Source organism: Microcaecilia unicolor, chromosome 2, assembly GCF_901765095.1.
Source record: "Microcaecilia unicolor chromosome 2, aMicUni1.1, whole genome shotgun sequence".
Classification (NCBI taxonomy): domain Eukaryota; kingdom Metazoa; phylum Chordata; class Amphibia; order Gymnophiona; family Siphonopidae; genus Microcaecilia; species Microcaecilia unicolor.
The window spans coordinates 380,939,327-380,960,949 of NC_044032.1; the positions used below are offsets into that span (position 1 = coordinate 380,939,327).

Consider the following 21,623-nt stretch of genomic DNA (forward strand, 5'->3'; position numbering starts at 1 on the left):
CTCAAGCTGTCTCTCTGGTCTGTAAGGAGAATCCTCCGCAGCCCTCTGCAAGAATGTCCCCGGGATGGCCTTCGGTAGTATCACTCTGATATTAATCCAAGCCACTCTAACAAAATCGCCTCAATTCTTTTGTGTAAAGGTTATACCTTGATTCTCTGTAGTATTCTATTCAATAATCCCAGACTTCTGCCCAGTCCATTCTGCAGCTCGTGCCCAAGGGATTCTAGTTGCCTAGTAAGTTCTCCTAGGCTTCCTCCTGTGGCCACAATCCCGCCAAACCATCAACTCCGCCCAACAAATTGGGTCTTAACATCTTCCAAGTCTAATTAACTTTTTGTAATCCAGCATGTTTTATCCATGTGTCCCTCGATCCCATCTTCCATTAGATGTCTGTTGATCCTCCATTTAACCTCTTAGTCAGCGGTGTTCCACAGAGTTCAAAAAAGCTTGTGCTTGTTCGGTCGTTGTATAAACCTGTGTGACCGCTTGATAGGTGACTCTTAGTTTAGCTGGATATTGCAGTGCAAATCGAATTTTCTTTTCAAAAAGTTTTGTGCAGATAGGCGAGAACTTCCTTCTCTGCATCGCCACCGCAGCAGAGTAATCCTGGAAGCATAAGATCTTTTTGTTCCCATATTGCAGCTCCTGATCTTTCCTCAAAGCTTGCAGTATTGCCTCTTTGTGCGCAAAGTTTAAGATGCGGCAGATCACCACTCTTGGACGTGTGGTTTCCACAGGCTTGGGCCCCACTCGATGTGCTCTCTCTACCTGGAGAATTCCCAGGTCTTCTGGGAGTTGTAGTTGTTCTGGCAACCATTTTTCCAAAAATACCCGCAGGTTTACAGTCTCCAAAGCCTCAGGCAGACCCACCAATCTTAAGTTATTCCTCCGTGATCTATTCTCGAGGTCTTCAAGCTTTCCTTCATAGCTTTCCACCATGGTTTTAAGCTTAATATTTTCCTCCTCCATTTTGTGCACTTTGTCTTCGAGAGCTCCATGACGTTGCTGATACTCCGCTAGTTCTTTGGTAAGCTGTCCCAAGTTTTCCTGGACTAGCGTTATTTTACTGTCGATGGGCCCCAATCGTCGATCCAACAGAGGCTCCATGGCGGCCGTCACCTCCGCCGCCACCTCCGCTACCCACACGGAGCTCAAGGCCGTCGCAGCCGGGCTCGCCGGCGCCGCCATTTTTTCCTCGCCGGCCCGCGTCTTTTCTTTATCTCGGCGAACGCTTTTCGCCACCATGGATTCTTCCGTGAGTAGCGCCGATTTAATTACCTTCCCTTCTTTTTGCGGGCTAAGGTGTCTATCGGTTCGTTACTGGGGCGTTTTCCTGGATTTTGAGGGTTGAGTGGGTAAGCTGGCCGGAGCGGAGGTTTCAACAACCGCTCCTGGTCATGGCGTCACGTGATCTCATAACTTCCATTTTCTAATTAGAGATCCTCTGTGTTCATCCCACCGCCTTTTTGAATTCTATCATCATTTGTGTCTCCTCCACCTCCTTAATGGAAGACTTTCCACATTTGTGCTGTTAAAGCAAGGAGGGAGGAGGAGGAGGAGATAGCACTCAAAGAACTTGGTACTCGATAGATGAGAGGCTGGTGCAGGTGTAGCTTACACTTCCATGGGAACCCCGCAGGAACCGCTTCCGTCCCCGTGGGAACCCCCGAAGAACTGCTTCCTTCCCTGCGGGAATCCTGCAGGATTTACGCATACCCCGTTCCCGTGCAGCTCTCTACAGTGGACTATGAGCCTAAGACCAGTGGATCCTATTAATTGTCACGGTGATGAGTATTACTGTGAGAGGGCATTGTGTATTGAGGCATGGTCACCTTCCTGCCTAAGGTCCTCGGTTTTAGTATGTCCCACTCGTCTGGATTGGTGAGGAGGATGGTAAGGAAGATGTTAAAACTGGAGACTCTAGGGAAAGGATAAGAAAAGGAAATGGATACATTTGTGAAGGGATGCTAGAAGGTATAAATAAAGGAGCCGGAGAGGAGCGGTGTAAGTATCATTGGCGCCAAGTAGAGGAGAAGAGGAGAAAATCATAGAAACAGAGAAAAATAAAGGCAGATAAAGACCATATGGCCAATCCAGTCCGACCAGCCATGCATCTACTCTCCCTGTCACTCCTTTAGAGATCCTATATACTTGTCCAAAGCTCTCTTGAATTCAGATACTGTTTTCATCTCCACCACTTCCACTGGGAGGCTGTTCCACAACTTTGCCACCCTTTCCTCGAAGAAGTATTTCCTCAGGTTACTTTAGAGTCTGTCCCCTATCACCTTCATCCTATGCCTCCTCGTTCCAGAGTTTCCTTTCAAGTGAAATAGATTTGCCTCCTATGCATTTATGCTGTGTAGGTATTTAACTGTCATATCTCCCCCTCCCGCCTTTCTTCCAAAGTATACAAATTGAGATATTTTTAAGACTGTCCACATACATTTTTTGGCAAAGACCACTGACTGTTTTAGTAGCCATGGACGGCTTTCTCCTTGTTTTTGTGCGCCTTTTCATTGGGACTTAGTCTTTTGATTTTGCCAGAGCCGTTTTTCCTTCCACGTCATCGAGGACACCCAGCGGCTTCAAACGTTGTACTAGGTGCAGCCGGACCATCTCAGGTACCGATACCCATTCCTGGTTTATCCAGTGCCTTGGGCCTGACCACAGCCCAGCTACTTGTGCTTTAGAAGCCCAACGTGAGAAACTTTTTGGGGCTCCGTCCGGTCCTTCAACATTGGCATCGACATTAGTACCAAGGTCGGCGGAGTCGACATCGAGGGGAGCATCGACTTCAGGAGGTAATGGCTGCTGAGAGGCTAAGACGCGCTGGGAGCAGTGAGGCATCGAGTGGGTCTCCACCTGTCTCGAGTCCTCGCAGGACCGACTATTGTCTGACCCGACCCCGAGGAGACCTGAGGATTCCATGTTGTCTTCGGCACCGAGGAGCCTCGGTGATGGGCATTGAGCAAAGGCGAAGAAGCACCGTCACCGATCTCCTTTGACACATGGTGTCGGGAGCTCCGAGGTATCGAAGGATTCAGCACCCGAGAAACTTCTGCACTGAGAGGATAGCTCCCCCTCCATACAGGAGGTGCTGATGCGTCGGCCTCTTAGCAACCCGGTACCTGCACCTGAGCCTCAGCAGATTCTGCCACCGGCTGATCCACCGACTCCTCTGCCTTCTCCGATGGCTGCTCTCAACGAGTACATCTGGGCCCTGCTTTCAGAACTTCTGGAAGGACTTCTGCGCCAGTCTGCTTCGGTGTCGGGGGTGCTTGCGACTTCCGTACCGTCTTCTGCAGCGGCATCTGACCCTTCACCTGCAGTGAGGTCCCAGTCCTTGGCACCGGTGTTGGCTGCCACCCAGGTCGACTCCCCTTCGATGTTGGTGGAGGAAGCTTCACCGCAGTCCTTTTGGGCGTCGGCCTCGTGACATGACCATTGAGGACGTCGATCCTCAACGTCGAGGCAGGTTCAGTCTCTGAGTTCCCTTAGGGGGAGGTACTTTCCGATACTGAAGAGGAGCATTCGTGGGAGTCAGAGGGAGATCCCAGATACATTTCTTCCAATGAGTCGTATGGGATTCCCTCTGAACATTCCCCTCCACCTGAAAGGAGATTGTCTCCTCCCGAGAGTCTTTCCTTTTACATCTTTTGTTCGGGAAATGGCTAAGGCTATTCCATTCTCTATGGAGGTGGAGGATGAGCTCAGGGCTGAGATGCTCGAGGTCCTGGACTATCCCTCTCCACCTAAGGAGGCTGTGACTGCTCCTTTGCATAAGGTACTGAAGGAAGTCCTTATGCGGAACTGGTCGTTCCCTCTGTCTGGCCCTGTGATCCCGAAGTAAGCTGATTCCCAGTATCGGATCGACAGTGAACCTGGGTTGATGAGGTCTCAGTTACCCCACAATTCCATGGTGGTGGACTCCACCCTCAAGAGAGCCAAGAGTACTACAGACTATGTCTTGGTGCCCCCAGGCAGAGAAGCTAGGACCTTAGATTATTTTGGGAGAAAGACGTATCAGGTCGCTACGCTCGTTGCCCGTATCCAGTCCTACCAGCTCTTCGTGAGCGTACACTTGCAGAACTCGGTGAGGCAACTGTCTAGCTTGGTCAATTCCCTCCCTCCGGAGCAGGCCGAGCCTTTTCGCCAGCTGGTCAGGCAGCAGAAGCCGTGTTGTAATTTCTGGCCAGGAGCACTTATGACTCTTTTGATGCGGCATCCAGACTCGCTGCTCAGGGTATAGTGATGCGCAGACTCTCATGGCTGCGTGTCTCTAACCTGGATAATTCGGTCCATAAGCGAATGGTGGATGTACCTTACGGGGGGGGGGGGGGGGGGAATAATTTTTTTGGTGAAAAAGTAGAGGATCTTGTTGACCAGATCAAGAAGCACAATGATGCTATGGATTCTGTCTCCCGCCGGGCACCTGCTACAACCTCCTCAACTAGGAGGTACTTTGGTGATAAGCGGAGTGCTCCCTATTCCTATGCTAGGCATAGGTACACTCCGGCTTCTCGGCAGCCTACCCTGGCTCAGCCCCAGTGCACTTATTCTCGTCAACCGCGTATGCCTAAGGCCCCTGCTGTTCCCAGCAAAAGCAAAGGACTGGCTTTTGACTGGCTCCAGTTAAGCATAGCCTCAGTAAAAGTGTCTATTCCGGTTGGAGAGATGTTAATGTTTATTTCACCAGAGGTGGCCTCTCGTAACCTCCGACCGGTGGGTTCTTCAAATAGTCCGGTTAGAATACACCCTCAATCTGGAATCCAAACCTCCAAATGTATTTATTTGTTGCATTTCTATCCCACATTTTCCCACTTATTTGCAGGCTCAATTTGGCTTTCATAGTACCGTAAAGGCGTTCGCCAAGTCCGGTAGAGAAACGAATACATGGTGGTGATGTGGTCGATTAAGGTTCAGGCACAATGGGGATCGAAGAGAGGAGAGGTTATATAGTGTCCATTTCGAGCTTTGGTTTTGCTGTGTTGCAGAGTGTAGGCATTTATGTTGCGTCGATAGGGTATGCCTTTTTGAACAGGCTGGTTTTTAGTGATTTCCTTTATTTTATTTGTTACATTTGTACCCCACATTTTCCCACCTATTAGCAGTGTTTAGATAGTCGTAGGTTGTTTTGACAGCTTTTGGCAGGGAGTTCCATAGTTGTGTGCTTATATAGGAGAAGCTGGATACGTAGGTTGCTTTGTATTTGGGTCCTTTGCAGTTTGTGTAGTGGAGGTTTAGTTATGTTCGTGATGATCTGGTTGTGTTTTACGTTCTTTGATTGGGAGCCAGTGCAGTTTTTCTTGGAGGGGTTTGGCACTTTCGAATCGTGTTTTACCAAATATCATCCTGGCTGCTGTGTTTTGAGCGGTCTGCAGTTTCTTTGTGAGTTCTTCACATCTCGCATAGATTCTGTTGCAATAGTCTTCATGGCTTAGTACCATTGATTGTATTAGGTTACAGAATATTTCCCTCGAGAAGAAGGTTTTACGCGTTTGTTTCCACATTGAATGGAACATTTTCTTTGTTGTGGAGTTCACTTGGCTCTCAAGAGTAAGGTTGCGGTCGATTGTAACGCTATTACAATCCACAATAATGCCCACCAGGAGCTCATTCTTACAGCTCCCAGCACAGGCAGGTACTTGCAGAGGAAGTCAAATGCAAAGCACTGATAAGGAAGGCTAAGAGGGACTTTGAAAAAAAGATTGCGTTGGAGGCAAAAACACACAGTGAAATTTTATTTAGGTATATTAAAAGCAGGAAGCCTGCAAAAGAATCGGTTGGACCGCTAGATGACCGAGGAGTAAAAGGGGCAATCAGGGAAGAGAAAGCCGTAATGGAGAGATTAAATGAATTCTTTGCTTCTTCGGTCTTCACTGAGGAAGATTTGGGTGAGATACTGGTGCCAGAAATGGTATTCGAAGCTGACGAGTCGGAGAAAATGAATTCTCTGTAAACCTGGAGGATGTAATGGGGCACTACAAACTGAAGAGTAGCAGATCTCCTGGACCGGATGTTATTCATCCCAGATTACTGATAGAACTGAAAAATGAGCTTGCAGAGCTATTGTTAGTAATATGTAATTTATCCTTAAAATCGATCGTGGTACCGGAAGATTGGAGGGTGACCAATGTAACGCCGATTTAAAAAAAAAAAAAGTTTTCAGAGGAGTTGTGGGAAATTATAGACTGGTGAGTGTGGTGTCGGTGCCAGGCAAAATGGTAGAGACTATTATAAAGAACAAAATTACAGAGCATATTCAAAAGCATGGATTAATGAGACAAAGTCAACATGGATTTAGCGAAGGGTAATCTTGCCTCACCAATCCACTACATTTCTTTGAAGGGGTGAACAAACGTGGTTAAAGGTGAGCCGGTTGATATTGTGTATCTGGATTTTCAGAAAGTGTTTGACAAAGTACCTCATGAAAGACTCAGAGGAAATTGGAGAGTCATGGGATAGGAGGTAATGTTCTATTGTGGATTAAAAACTGGTTAAAAGATAGAAAACGGAGAGTAGGGTTAAATGGTCAGTATTCTCAATGGAGAAGGGAAGTTAGTGGGGTTCCACAGGGGTCTGTGCTGGGACCGGTGCTTTTTAACATATTTATAAATGACCTAGAGATGGGAATAACTAGTGAGGTAATTAAATTTGCTGATGACACAACGTTATTCAAAGTTGTTAAATCGCAAGAGGATTGTGAAAAATTACAAGAGGACCTTAAGAGACTGGGAGACTGGTGTCTAACTGACAGATGACGTTTAATGTGAGCAAGTGCAAAGTGATATATGTGGGAAAGAGGAACCCGAATTATAGCTACATCATGCAAGGTTCTACGTTAGGAGTCACGGACCAAGAAAGGGATCTAGGTATCGTCGTTGATGATACGTTGAAACCCTCTGCTCAGTGTGCTGCTGCGGCTGAGAAAGCAAATAGAATGTTAGGTATTATTAGGAAAGGAATGGAAAACAAAAATGAGGCTGTTATAATGCCTTTGTATCGCTCCATGGTGAGACCGCATCTCGAATATTATGTTCAATTCTGGTCGCCGTATCTCAAAAACGATATAGTGGAATTAGAAAAGGTGCAGAGAAGGGCAACGAAAATAACAAAGGGGATGGGACGACTTCCCTATGAGGAAAGGCTAAAGCGGCTAGGGCTCTTCAGCTTGGAGAAAAGGCGGCTGAGGGGAGATATGATAGAGTTCTATAAAATAATGAGTGGAGTTGAACAGGTAGATGTGAAGCGTCTGTTTACTCTTTCCAAAAATACTAGGACTAGGGGGCATGCGATGAAGCTACAATGTAGTAAATTGAAAACGAATCGGAGAAACTTTTTCTTCACTCAAGTGGTAAGCTTAGCGGAGTTTAAAAAAAAGTTTGGATGGCTTCCTAAAGGAAAAGTTCATAGACCATTATTAAATGGACTTGGGGAAAATCCGCTATTTCTGGGATAAGCAGTATAAAATATTTTGTACTTTTTTGGGATCTTGCCAGGTATTTGTGACCTGGATTGGCCACAGTTGGAAACAGGATGCTGGGCTTGATGAACCTTTGGTCTTTCCCACTGTGGCAATACTTATGTGCTTATGTAGGAACTCTTCGCCCTTCTAAAAACCCATGAGGTCGAACCCGTTCCACCAGGGGAAGAAGGGGGTTCTATTCCAGGTACTTCCTTGTGCAAAAGAAAACAAGGGTGAATGGATCCCATTCTTGACCTAAGGGCCCTGAACAAATTCCTAGTCTGATAAAAGTTCATGATGGTTTCCCTGGGCACCCTTCTTCCCATGATTCAGGAGAACGACTGGCTATGCTCTCTGGACTTAAAGGATACTTACACACACATCTCGATACTCCCAGTTCACAGGAAGTATCTTTGATTTCGACTGGGAATATAGCACTTTCAGTACCATGTAGTGCCCTTTGGTCTGGCGTCTGCACCCAGAGTGTTTACAAAGTGTCCAGTGGTAGTCGCAGCTTTGCTATGCAGACTGGGAAGTGCATGTGTTTCCTTATCTCGGTGATTGTCTGGTGAAGAGCACCTCGGAGGATGGTGCTCCGGAGTCCATGCGAATGACTGTTCAGGTGCTAGAGCTACTGGGGTTCGTAATATATTATTCCAAGTCCCATCTCACTCCTGTTCAAAAATTAGAGTTCATTGGAGCACTGCTGTACATGAAGACCTCTTGAGCTTATCTTCCCGAGACAAGGGCAAACAACCTCCTGTCCCTGGTGTCCACAGTTCAAGTGTCTCAGTAGATGTTGAGACTTTTGGGGCACATGGCCTCCAGAGTTCATGTAACACCCATGGCATGTCTACATATGAGATCAGTTCAGTGGACCCTAGTTTCCCAGTGGTGTCAAGCTGCAGGGAATCTGGAGGATGTGATCCAACTGTCCACCAATTTTCAAAATTCTCTTCTGTGGTGGACAGTCTGGTCCAATTTGACCATGGGACGACCATTCGAAATTCCTCAGCCACAAAAAGTGCTGACGACGGATGCATCCCTCCTTGGGTGGGGAGCTCATGTGGATAGGCTTCACACTCAAGGAGCCTGGTCCTTCCTGGAAACAGGTCTTCAGCTCAGCCTCCTGGAATTATGAGTGATCTGGAATGCTGTAGAGGCTTTCAGAAATCGTCTGTCCAACGAAATCATTTTGATTCAAGCAGACAATGAGGATGCGATATACTACACCAACAAGCAGGGGGGCACTGGATCTCGCCCTCTGTGTCAGGAAGCTATCCAGATGTGGCTTTGGGCACGCCGTCAAGGCTTGTATCTCCAAACCACTTATCTGGCAGGTGTAAACAACAGTCTGGCCGACAGACTGAGCAGGGTAATGCAACCTCACGAGTGGTCACTGAATATGGGCATAGCCCGCAAGATCTTCCGAGAGTGGGACACCCCCTCGGTGTATCTTTTTGCCACTCAAATCAATCACAGAGCCCCTCAGTTCTGTTCCAGGCTTCAGGCCCACGGCAGACTAGCGTCAGATGTCTTTCTCCTGCATTGGAGAACAGGCTTTCTGTATGCGTATCCTCCCATACCTCTAGTAGGCAAGACTTTGCTGAAACTCAAGCAAGACCGCGGAACCATGATCCTGATCGCACCCTTCTGGCCGCATCAGATTTGGTTCCCTCTTCTTCTGGAGTTGTCCTCCGAAGAACCGTGGAGATTGGCGTGTTTTCCAACCCTCATCGCTCAGACCGAGGGGTCGCTACTTCATCCCAACCTCCAGTCTCTGGCTCTCGCGTCTGGATGTTGAGACCTTAAAATTCGCCTTGAGTGTTTGAGAGAGTGTCTCCCGAGTGTTGCTTCCAGAAAAGATTCCACGAAGAGGTGTTACTCTTTCAAATGAAGGAGGTTTGCCGTCAGGTGTGACAGCAAGGCCCTAGATACTCTCTCTTGTCCTACACAGACTCTGCTTGAATACTTTCTACTCTTGTCAGAATTTGGTCTCAAGACCAACTTCGTAAGGATTCACCTCTGCGCAATTAGTGCTTATCATCGGCGTGTAGAGGGTAAGCCTATCTCTGGACAGCCTTTAGTTTGCTTCATGAGAGGTTTGCTTTTTTCAAAGCCCCCTGTCAAACCTCCACCAGTGTCATGGAATCTCAATGTTGTTCTCACCCAGCTGATGAAAGCTCCTTTTGAGCCACTGAATTCCTGCCATCTGAAGGTCTTGACCTGGAAGGTCATTTTCTTGGTGGCTGTTACTTCAGCTCATAGGGTCAGTGAGCTTCAGGCCTTAGTAGTGGATGCACCTTATACTGAGTTTTATTACAACAGAGTAGTCCTCCTCACACACCCTGTTCCTACCAAAGTTGGTGTCGGAGTTTCATCTGAACCAGTCAAGAGTCTTGCCAACATTTTTTCCGCGACCTCGTGCCACCCTGTCGAAGGCCGCTTGCACACCTTTCTGCAAGAGAGCATTGGCCTTTTACATGGAGCGGACGAAACCTTTCAGACAATCTACCTAGTTGTTTGTTTCTTTTGATCCCAGCAGGAGGGGAGTCGCCATCGGAAAATGCACATTCTCCTATTGGCTAGCAGATTACATTTCCTTCACTTATGCCCAAGCCGGGCTGACTCTGGAGGGCCATGTCACGGCTCATAATGTTAGAGCCATTGCTGAGTCGGTGCCTCATTTAGCCTCCATTGAAGAGTTTTGCATAGCTGCAACGTGGTCTTCAGTGCACACATTCACATCTCACTACTGCCTTCAGCAGGATACCCAACGCGACAGTCTGTTTGGGCAGTCAGTGCTGCAGAATCTCTTGGGGTTTAGAATCCAACTCCACCCCCCTAGGCCCATTTTTATTCTGTTGCAGGCTGCACTCTCAGCTAGCTGTATATAGTTTTCAGGTTAACCTATGTTATGTCCTCGCTGTTGCGAGGCCCAATTGACCAATATTTATTGTTTTGAGTGAGCCTGGATGCTAGGGATACTCCACGTGTGAATAAGCAGCCTGCTTGTCCTCAGAGAAAGCGAAGATACTTACCTGTAGCAGGTATTCTCCGAGGACAGCAGGCTGATTATTCTCACATTCCCTCCCACCTTCCCTTTGGAGATATGATTGTTATGCTTTTTGATTTAACTGAGGTTCTCTGTTCGTGCTCGCAGGACGGGCGGGAAGCCAGTCTGCGCATGCGCGTTGCACACGCGCCAGAAGACTCTTAACAAAGTTTGTCTTTCCTATGGCAAAATGCCGGTTCCCGGTTCGACGTGGATGTCGACCCATGTGTGAGAATAATCAGCCTGCTGTCCTCGGAGAATACAGGCTAGAGGTAAGTATCTTCGCTATTCAGGAGTACCTTTTTAAACATACAGATCTTGCTATTTGTGTCCTGAAAGTTAGTGCTGTTATAGTAAGCAAGGTTTGCTGCAATGGTTCTGAATAGTTTGGTAGCTCTTGTGCTACTTCACAAAGTATTTGGCATTGGAGAGATGATGTGTTGCTTTTGCTGACTTGATAGTTTCTTCTATTTGTCTGTGTAATTTTGTATGGCGAGCTGAAGTGTCCTGCTGTACTCTGTATACATTTCACAACAGGTAAAGAAATGTTTAGCAGTAAATTTAGTGGGAATTTGTTTGTCATCCAACCCAGTGTCAAAAAATTGTCTAGCAATTCCATAATTTAAAACTGCTGAAGTAAGCAAAGAGTTAAAACTTTTGTGGGGATAAACAAATCAAATTTAATAACTTGATTTTAGTAAGTTTGTAAAAGTAAATTAATATATTTCTCTTGCATTATTTTTAAACAGAATACAATATTTGAGGTTTTTTTTTGTGTGAGTGTATGGTGTTCTGCTACATATTGTAGTGTTATTGTGTCGCACATGTGAACAAGATCTGTCACAAAAGGAAGAGATTGAGAACACAAATAATGCAAGACAGATCACAGGACAGTTTTCGTATACCTAATGTGTGTTAGGATAAAGATCTGGGTTGTGAAAACTTCAGGTTAGTTTTTATATAAGGCATAGTATAACTCTGCAGGTTAATGCATTTATATGTTCTTTTCAATACTATCAGGGACACTGCGTTATGGAATGGATTTTATTTGATTTTTTGAAAACTAACATTGATAAAGAGTTGCTTATGTACTCTGAGTAGTGGTCATATTGTTTTCTGCCAGTACTCATTTTCTGATGTACTATAAAAAGTTTAATATAGTTTGCATGAAGATCAGTTTTGGCAGTGGTAAGTATTACCTGCACTACTTTTGTCATCCTTATCTTGCCCTGCTGCACCTCCACCTCACTTCTAGTAGCAGTGATGCACATAAATCCATTTCTGTGTAATATTTTGGAGCATTTCAGGTGTGCTTCCATATAAAAGTCAAATTATGTATTTACAAACACGATCGTTTTTGATTTTCAAATTTAAACATTCAGTTTTCAGATTAGCTGTCTAAAATTTGTGTGTGTGTATTAAAAGGTTCTCCAGAATAATGGTCATGGGAATGTATAACTGAGTGGAGCAGGTCCCTATTCTCAGTCTGCTGTAGTTAGTGGTTCATGCTGGATCCAGCTGCTGTTCCCCTCCAGTAAAGCCCTTTCTGCTGCAGGCCTGCTACTGCGACCAAACCACCTTGCTTCTCTGGTGCTCCATCTTAGTTTGTTTTTTTGTTAGGTGAGGCTTTCTCTATAAGCTATTGTGTCTGTGCTTTCAAGGGCAGAAATGTATTTAAGAAAGACAAACTAATAATCAGGCGGATTATGAGTTAACATAGTAAAATTTTCTGGGGATGTTTTTGTACAGTCAACAATTGCAGAAGTGTGTGTGTGGTTTTTTTTTTTGGGGGGAGGGGGGTGGGGTTGAGGAGGGGAGGGCAGGGCAGCTTTCCTTGCAAAAAAGGTAAAGTATAAAGCTAGTCCATAGAGGAAGTCACATTCTTAAGTGCTTCTTGTAACTAGTAAAGTTGTGAGCTGCCACACAGCATTTTGAATATAGTAGGTGTAACATGGAATGTGGAAGACCTTGGAAAATAGTGAATTGGTTAGTGGTGGTAGGGTGGCAAAATGGAGAGGGATACGCAGTTGGGTCTAGTCAGTCAGAGAGGGCTCAAGCCCATACCAACATTTGAAAACAAAGTAAAGCCACTTATGTTATCTTTTCACATTTTCTAGATCAGAAAAAGAAGGAAAGGAAAAGGGCTAGAGGTATATCTCCAATTGTGTTTGATAGAAGTGGAAGTTCTGCATCAGAATCATATGCAGGTACTCTTTCCTTTTATGGCTTCTTACTTACAATGATTTCTTCCACACCAGTAAAGTGTTAAAGAAATAAGGTTTCTCAGGTAATATGTGTTTGCCATACTTTTAGTGAGAACATTTTTTTTTTTTTTGGTGGGGGGCAGCTTAAGTGGCCTTTTCCTGTAATTGAATTCTGTGCAGCTGTTGCTTATGAAAACTTTTTATCTGCACGATTTTTCTCCCCTTGGAAGAGGATTCAGTGACTAACTTGGAGTTGAAACTGGTTTAAATTACAGATGTGACACACTTGTGCCCATTGAGCAAGGTTTTGTACGTGTGGGTATGCACCAGATTTTGGCAATTTCAGATTGTACCTGATGAGTGTGTGCATTGCATCTTGTCTCTGAATGCTCAATCTGAATAAATGTACTTTGGCTGAATACAGGTTCAGAAAAGAAGCATGAAAAATTATCATCTTCTGTTCGTGCTGTTCAAAAAGGTATCCTTTAAACTTGAATTTTTTTATTTTTATTTTAGTTTTTTTCGTACTGCTTGCCCCACCATAAAAAGAAGAGGCTTTATTTTACCCCTCTTCATATCCATTTTCTTAGTTGCTAGATAATGTTTCCACATGTACATCCTTTGTATTTAAAATATGACAGACAATCATATATCCTTAAATCTACTCTGTGCAGTGAAATTGCTTCTTGACCTATGTGAAAAGATTAGCATTAAAATGTCTTACAACAGCAGCATGTTAGCCAAAATCATCATCATCTTTTATTTTTTATTTTTGGCTAACTCAAAAACCTTTCTCCATCAACAAGCTGGATTGAATCAGGCACACAAGTGGTTGATGTGATCCTCCAGAACTGGGACAGAACTCCTACCTGAACTGAGAACTAATAACATTCTGAGCATGTCCTTCCCACATGCAGCTGTCACCTCAGCCTTACTCTCTCTTCTGTGCTGAACAAATGCAAAAATAAAGTTCTCCCTCAGAAATATTTGGAAAAGAACTTGTCTTACCTATGCTGTCTTCATTGTTTTTTTTTCCCTTGTATTTCACCTACTTTACATTTTTACCTACGTTTCTTTCGAGATTTAATCTTTTTTTTCTCATTGCAGAACTATGGTGCAGGCCAGACTGGGATTCCATGCCTGTCCCACCTGTGAAAGAATAATGGTTTGGGTTCCAGTCATCAGTAAAACTTATCTGTGTGGAAATAGATCTGCCAGAGCTAGGAAACAATTTTTCTTTTGGATCCACAATTAGAGAGGCTGAGGAGCACATCCTTGATGAGGGGGTGGGGGGTGGGGGGGACATGCTGATCCCATTTGGAGCAGGTGCAGGTCTTGGATGAGATTTCTCGACTGAAGATGTTGGATTCCTCATTGGTGCCACACTGGTCTGAACAGCAACAACTATCCAAAGTGCATAGTTCCAAGAGGGTTAAGTGTTTGTTTGCTTCTCAGTGATGGTGCTACTCCAAGTACAGGAAGGTTACTGCTTGCTGTGTTTAAGAAATCCCACTGTCATCTTTCCAGCACTCACCCCAATTCTACGCTGGCTTTAGCACAATATTCAACATATTTATGAGCAGTCTACATATAGTATGTGTTGTCAGCATCTTAGCACAGAAACCTCCTCTAGGACAGAATGAGTGTATATGTCCCCTATTTCTTTTGTCTGTGCTGTTCACGGTCTTATAGGCACAGCAGTTCTGTGCAGGAGGTCTCAAAAATCGTGAACAAATAAGTTATAAAAAAAAAAAAAAAAAAAAAAAGCTATTAATCACCACTCAAGTCTGGATTACAGTGGCAGGTATTTTCCTCCTCAATTTCATTGATCCTACAGAATTAACCAAATTCCTTTGTACAAAGAATATTCAGTCACTTTTGTACAAGGCTACTCCAAAGATATTCCATCAATCACTTAGCTGATCCATCTCAAATTGCCTCTCAAATGTTTGTCCACCCAGATCTGTCCAGTATAAAGAGGACCACAGTCTTATCAGGATCTAGTAGTTTCACTGTTTGAACATAAGTAGTCATACTGGGTCAGACCAATGGTCCATCTAGCTCAGTATCCGGTTTCCAACAGTGACCAATCCAGGTCCCAATGTGCATCACTTAATGCATCACTTAATTTGTCCACTTCAAATTTCATTTGCCATTTGGATACTCGGTCTTCCTGCAGTTTTTCAGTCTGCATGTGCTTTAACACTTTTGAAAGTTTTGTGTCATCTGCAGATTTTATCACCTCACTTGTCCAGATTTCCAGATCATTTATAAATGTTAAATAGCACCAGTCTAGTACAGATCCCTGCAGCACTCCGCTATTCATCCTCCTTGATTGAGAGAAATGGCCATTTAACCTCACTCTTGTTTTCTGTCCAATAACCAATTCCTAATCCACAACAGAACATTGCCTCCTATTCCATGACTCCTTAATTTTCTGAGGAGTCTCTCATGAGGAACTTTGTCAAAAGCTTTCTGAAAGTCTAGATACACTACATCAACTGGCTCACCTTTATTGACATGTTTATTCGTGCCTTCAAAGAAATGAAGCGAATCGATGAGGCAAGATTTGCCTTGGCTGAACCCATGCTGACTGTCCCATTAAACCATGTTTGTGTTCTATAATTTTTTTCTTTGTAATCTCCACTATTTTGCCTGGCAGTGAAGTCAGGCCTACCAGTCTATAATTTCCTGGATCCCCCCCCCCCCCCCCCCCCCCCCAGAACCTTTTTTAAAAATTGGCATCACATTCGTCACCTTCCAATCTTCAGGTGGTATGGATGACTTTAATGGCAGGTTACAGATCAGTAACAGCAGATTGGCAATGTCATGTTTTGAGTTTTCAGTACCCTAGGGGTGCATATCATCCGATCTAGGTGATTTATTACTCTAAATTTGTGGTTTTGTCTCAGTACGTCATACAGGTTCACAGAGATTACTTTGTTTCTCCTCCTAGTCATCCTTGAAAACCATTTCTGGTACAGGTAGATCTCTTCTTAGATCATCTTTTGTAAAGACTGAAGCAAAGAATTCATTCAGTCTCCATTAGCTCTTTGTCCTCCCTAAGTGCCCCCGTTGCTATTAATGGTCCCACAGATTCCCTCACAGGCTTTCTGCTTGTGATGTACCTGAAGATGTTGTTACTGTGAATTCTTTTGCTTCTGCGGCAAGTTTCTCTTCATTTTCTTTTTTTGCTGCCTATATCAGTGCTTTGCGTCTAACGTGCCAGTGCTTATGTTACTTCTTATTTTCTTTGGGTTTCTTTTTCCATTATTTGAAGGATATTGTTTGGGTCTAATAACCTCTTTCACTTCACCTTTTAACAATGCTGGCTGTCATTTCCTCTTCTTTCCACCTTTGTAAATACATGGGATACATCTGGTTTTGACTTCCAAGATGGCACTTGTCCATGCCTGATTTAAAGTTCTAACCTTTGCTGCCGATCCTTTTAGCTTCTTTCTAACCATTTTCTTCATTTTATCATAGTTGCCCTTTTGAAAATTAAATGCTGCTACAGTAGATTTCCTTTGTGACTTCTCTCCAGATATTAGCTCAGATGTGATCATGTTATGATCACTGTTTTAAACCGTTACCTTTCGTACTATGCTCTGCATTCCACTTAGGACTAGATCTAAAATAGCTCCCCCTCTATTGGATCAGTTGCTCCAAGAAGCAGTCAATTATTACATCTAGGAATTATACCTCCCTAGTGTGCCCTGATGTAACATTTATCCAGTCAGTACTGGGGTAATTGAAATCACCTATTATTAAAGTGTTGCCCAATTTGCCAGCTTCCCTAATTTCTGTAAACATTTCTTCATCTGTCTGTTCTGTCCTGGCAGATGGTAGTACATCCTACCAGTATACGCCTTCCTTTCACACATGCAAGTTTTATCCATAAGGATCCTTGTTGCTATCTGTTTCATGTTGAATGCTTGTTTTGTTTGACTTCATTTCCTCTTTTATAGTGCACCGCACCTCCAATTTGATCCAGTCTATCATTGTGTCATAGTTTGCACCTGTAAGTGTCCCATTGTTCTTTGAGATACCTATATCTACCTCTTCATTTAGTGGTATATACTCTAACTCTCCCATGTTATTTTTTAGTCTTCTAGAACTTGCATACAGACACTTCAAAGTGTGATTTTCTTTTTTCATTGCATCTACAAGCTGGTTAGAAGTTGACTGGGATAATTTGCGTCCTTTACTTTGTTTTCCTCTCAAACATTCCTGGCTTTCTTTCACCTTTTATTGAAACCTCTCTATTGGGATTCCCTAAATGTCCTGTTATAATACTATCCTTCCAGGATATCTCATTCCGAACCATCCTCTCCCCCCTCCCCAATTCTAATTTAAAAGCTGTTCTATCTCATATTTTAAATGTTAATTCTAGCAGCCTGGTCACCTTATCTTAAAGATATAGCAGAGTTAGAAAACGGTCGAAGAAGGGCAACCAAAATGATTAAGGGGATGGAATTCCTCTCAGATTAAGAAAGGCTTAAGAGGCTAGGACTCTTCAGCTTGGAAGAGAGATTGCTGAGTGGGATATAATGGAGGTCTACAAAATACTGAGTGCTGTAGAATGGGTAAACGTAAACAGATATATATTTTTTTACCTCTTTCAAAAAGTACAAAGACCATTTGACACTCAAAGTTACATGGCACTGTTTTTAAAATGAACAGGAGGAAATATATTTTTCACTCAACAAATAGTTAAGCTCTGGAACTCATTACCAGAGGATGTGCTATCAGCAGTTAGTGGATCTGGGTTTAAAAAAGGTTTGGGCAACTTCCTGGAGAAAAAATCAATGGTCTGCTTTTGAGAGAAACATGGGGAAAGCCACTGCTTGTCCCTGTGATCAGTGGCATGAAACTTGCTACTATTTGGGATTCTATCAGGTACATATGACCTGAATTGGCCACTGTTGGAATCTGGATACAGGGCTAGATGGACCATTGGTCTGACCGAGTATGCTTATTCTTATGTTTAGTCCCTCTGCTCCAAAGTGTCCCCAATGAGGATCAGTGTGCAAGTGGGTGGCCGGCTTGCCAAGTGGCCCTCGTGACCTCGGACTAGTGGGTCATAGAGGTTGTGCTTGATGACTGTGCCTTAAAGTTGGCAAAAAAAGTTTGATGCCTTTATGGTGTCCTCTTGCGGCTTCCCCTTAAGCACGGGGCATTGAAGGAGACCATAGCCCACTTGCTGTAGTTGGGGGCTGTGGAAGTGGTTCCTCCAGAGGAGCAATTCTGGTGGTGCTCTCTCTTTTGAGGTCCCAAGGAAAAGGTGCTCTTTTTGAGTCAGTACTTACTTTTGAATCCCAAGCTTCCATATGGAAAATATGTTGGATGATAGACTCAGTCATGAGAGTTCCTCACCTTCCTGATCTTGCTGAAGCCTACTTTACATTCCCAGGAGACGGGTGCACAAGTACTTGAACTTCTATGTCTTTAGCAAACACTACCAGTTCAAGGCCCTCCTTGTATAGGCTGGCCACTGTCCCCAAGACTTTCTCCAAGATCATAGTCATGGTTGCAGCCTTATTTTACATATGGGTGCACCTCTGTCTGGACAACTGGTTGATCTGGGCCGAATCAGTGAAAGAGTACCATGAAGAGAATTATTGAGGTGCTTTAGAGCATGGCCTGGGAGTTTAAATTAAGCAAATTCACTTCCTCCGTACGTAGGAGCTGGTGCATCTGAAAGTTCATTTCCTCAACAAACCTGACTGGACAGAATGGTTCAAACTCCAGGCCAGAAAAGGTTGTTCAGCAGTTAGGCTGCCTTCATGATCTGGGATTATTTTCTGCTCCTGGGCTCAATGGCCGCCACTTTATGGGTGGTTTCATAGGCCCATGCAGACATGTGGCCACTGCAGAAGACCTTGCTGTTGTGCCGGAATCCCATGTCCCAAGACTCTAGATTTGGTTGCCCCTGTGTGTGTGCGTGTTTGGTGCAGTTTGGCAAGATGCAGTTTGGCTGGTGGGATCTCCTAGCTCTCCTTTTCAGAGGTTATCTTTATCGGTTCCAGACTGAAGAGTGGTGGTGAGGGACTGATGTGAGCTTGAAAGCTGAGGAGCCCATCCCCTAAAGAAGCCAGGACTGCATTTAGGGGATGTGGTCAGCCGAAAAGGCATCATGGCCCATCAGTTGAGTGGAAGCGAGGGCTATTCGGCTGCACCAAGGAAAGGTGGTGTGAGTGCTTTCAGACAATGTGTGTATGTCAACCATGGTGTATATCAACAAGCAGGGTGGCACCAGAAGCAAGGCACAGGCCAAGCAATTCACTGGTTGTATAGTTGGGCGGGAATGCCTTCTGTCAACCCTCTTAACGATGTATGTATCAGGGTGGAGAAATGTGCATGTTGACCTTTTCAGTTGCTGGGATCTGAATCTAGGAGAGTGACCCTTCAACAAAGTGGCTTTTTAGCTTATTTTAGACTGGTGGGGTGCCCTGAACTTCGATCTAATGGCAAGCCTGGAGAATGTAAAGTGCTTGCTCTTCAGTAGCGGGATTAGCAGGGATAGATTTGTTAGTTCAGAGGTGACCCACACAGGAATATTGCCGCAGTCGCCCATGGTACGTGGATCTGTTCTAATAAAACAAAACAGTGGGTAAAAAACCAGGAGTTCCAGAGTAAAGATGAACCAAACTTTATTAATCAGTATATTGACTCGACACAACGTTGTGTTTCGGCCAAAGAGCCTACATCAGGAGTCTACAAATAAAAACAATATATAAACAAAATATAAAAGAATATAACACTAAAAACAAATGATAATACATATATAATCTGAAAACTATGCAAATATCAAATGAGAAAATGAAGGACAAAACAGCTAGAACATTCATATGTCATGAAACATTAACATCTTGAAAGTAAATAAAGCTTAAAACATATATATATAACAAATATAAAATTTAAAATTTAAATGCTATGCAAATGTGATGTGATTTTAAAGTGAAAAGCTAATATAAAGAACAAAACAGCAAGAGCATTCATATAACATGAAGCATAATAGTAAATAAAACCTAAAACATTGATATAAATACTTCCATTTTAAAAAAAATGAACATACACAAAATGAAACAATCCAGAGAAAAAGTAGGACAAACCTAAATACTTGAGAACGATAATGATGATCCAGAATTAGCAATGTTGTAAAATACAATCTGTATTGTAGTGGTCTGTGAAAATAGTAAAAAGCACACCACAGTAACTAAACAGAAAGGGAAAACCTGAATACATAAGGAAGTGCTGGCTATGGCTGTTAAAACTAGAGCCGAAATGTGACCATTAAAAACCAGAATTGTTTTAAACCAGAAACAGGGGTGAAGTCTAGGTGTGACTATACAGAGAGATGCAATGAAGTGGAAAGCCACTGCAATATGAGACACTGCCTGAAGACCTCATAAAGAAGTGCTTGGTATGGCTGTTAAAACAAGAGCTCAATGTGACTGTTAAAACGAGAGCTCAGTGAGACTGTTGAAACCAAGAATTGTTTTAAATCAGAAACGGGTGGCCATTAGGAAAAATGCAATGAAATGGGGACTTAAAGCTAGCAAAAATATATACAACATTGTATCTGTAATCTCAATTAGATTGTATCAATATACTGTGAGTTTATACCAAACACAAAGAAATTTAAACACTGTCTGATACAATGTGTATACTGCATTCTGAAATAGGCACAGTCAGGAAACTTTGCCACAGGTAAGTGAAAGGGAAAAAAAAGGGGGGGGGGGGGGAAGATCCTTATCACAGGGTATCACAAAGCTATATCTACAGTTTATCAACAAATGTACCTTTAAAAAGACCTTCCATATCATCAAGCTGATCAATCCATAGACTGGTGGGTTGTGTCCATCTACCAGCAGGTGGAGATAGAGAGCAAACTTTTGCCTCCCTATATGTGGTCATGTGCTGCCGGAAACTCCTCAGTATGTTCTCTATCTCAGCAGGTGGTGGTCACACACAGCAGCAGCTCTGGCTAGGCCTCCAAGCCTAATTTTTAGGTTTTGTTGAGTGCCTGGGGTTGAGGGCTCTTTTGAGCAAGTGCAAACCTGGTGGTGCCAGGTCCCTCCTTTTCTCCCCCCTCCCGCTGGCTCCGTTAAAAAAAAAAAAAAATTTTGAACGTCCTTAAAGGCGTTTATTTCGACGTTTATTTAAGCGTCTATTGCAGCTACTCACTGGGACACCAGGTCGTTACAGCTCGGAGCGGACAGCAGGTAATTTTTACCTTTTTATAGCGGGCAGGGGGTTCCCCGATTCTTCTCCTCGTGGCATATGGCGTCGGAGGGCGAGGGCGCAAAGGGTCGCTCCCCGGATCGCTGGAGCGCTTCTAGAGGGGATGCGGGGGTCTTCAAGCCTGATTCGCCCTTGTTGGGTGACAGTTTCGTGACCGATGTATGTCCCGGTCCTTCCTCCGGCGTGACGGTTTTTCCCGCCATAAACGCCCATCCCCCGCTCCTCGCCTCCGCCATCTTGGCCGGCCACGCGGCTCGGACGGCTTCTTCATGGGCCGCCCTTGAGGTTGGAGACATTAATGCCATGAACGCCCTTAATTTGGGCGACGGCACAAAAGCGGCTAAAGTTAAGAGCCGTTCTTCCCGCGCGGCTCCTTTGCGGAGTGTCGCGCCGGACGCCATCTTGGATGCGCAGCATGTCTCTCCCCCGCTCTTGCGAGCGCCGGTTGAGGGTGCGTCTAGGGCTGTTGCCCAGGCTGCGGAAGTGCACAGTCTGGGGGGTTTCTCCCCCGAGTTTGTTTTGCTGCTGCATCAGGCCTTCCTCATGCACAACGCTGCCCCTGCTCCCTCGTCTGGTAAAGAGGTTGAGGTTCCCAGAGGTAAACGCCCTCGGGTTGATTCCCAGGCCTTGGAGGAATTTGTCTCCTCCGATG

The 21,623-nt window shown here is 44.4% G+C and overlaps 1 protein-coding gene across 5 annotated transcripts in view; it reads left to right on the top strand.

Annotated features, from left to right (window-relative positions):
* Nucleotides 1-21,623, top strand: part of YTHDC1 (YTH domain containing 1) — a 274,467-nt gene that overhangs the window by 88,353 nt on the left and 164,491 nt on the right. For 3 of the 5 annotated variants that reach the window (XM_030190527.1, XM_030190531.1, XM_030190530.1), the window contains exons 5-6: nucleotides 12,638-12,727; nucleotides 13,149-13,202. The exons of 1 other annotated variant lie outside the window; for it this stretch is intronic. In XM_030190527.1, coding sequence (XP_030046387.1) covers nucleotides 12,638-12,727; nucleotides 13,149-13,202 — 144 coding nt within the window. The remainder of the gene's footprint in view (nucleotides 1-12,637; nucleotides 12,728-13,148; nucleotides 13,203-21,623) is intronic. One more of the 5 variants, XM_030190528.1, reaches the window with a different exon arrangement.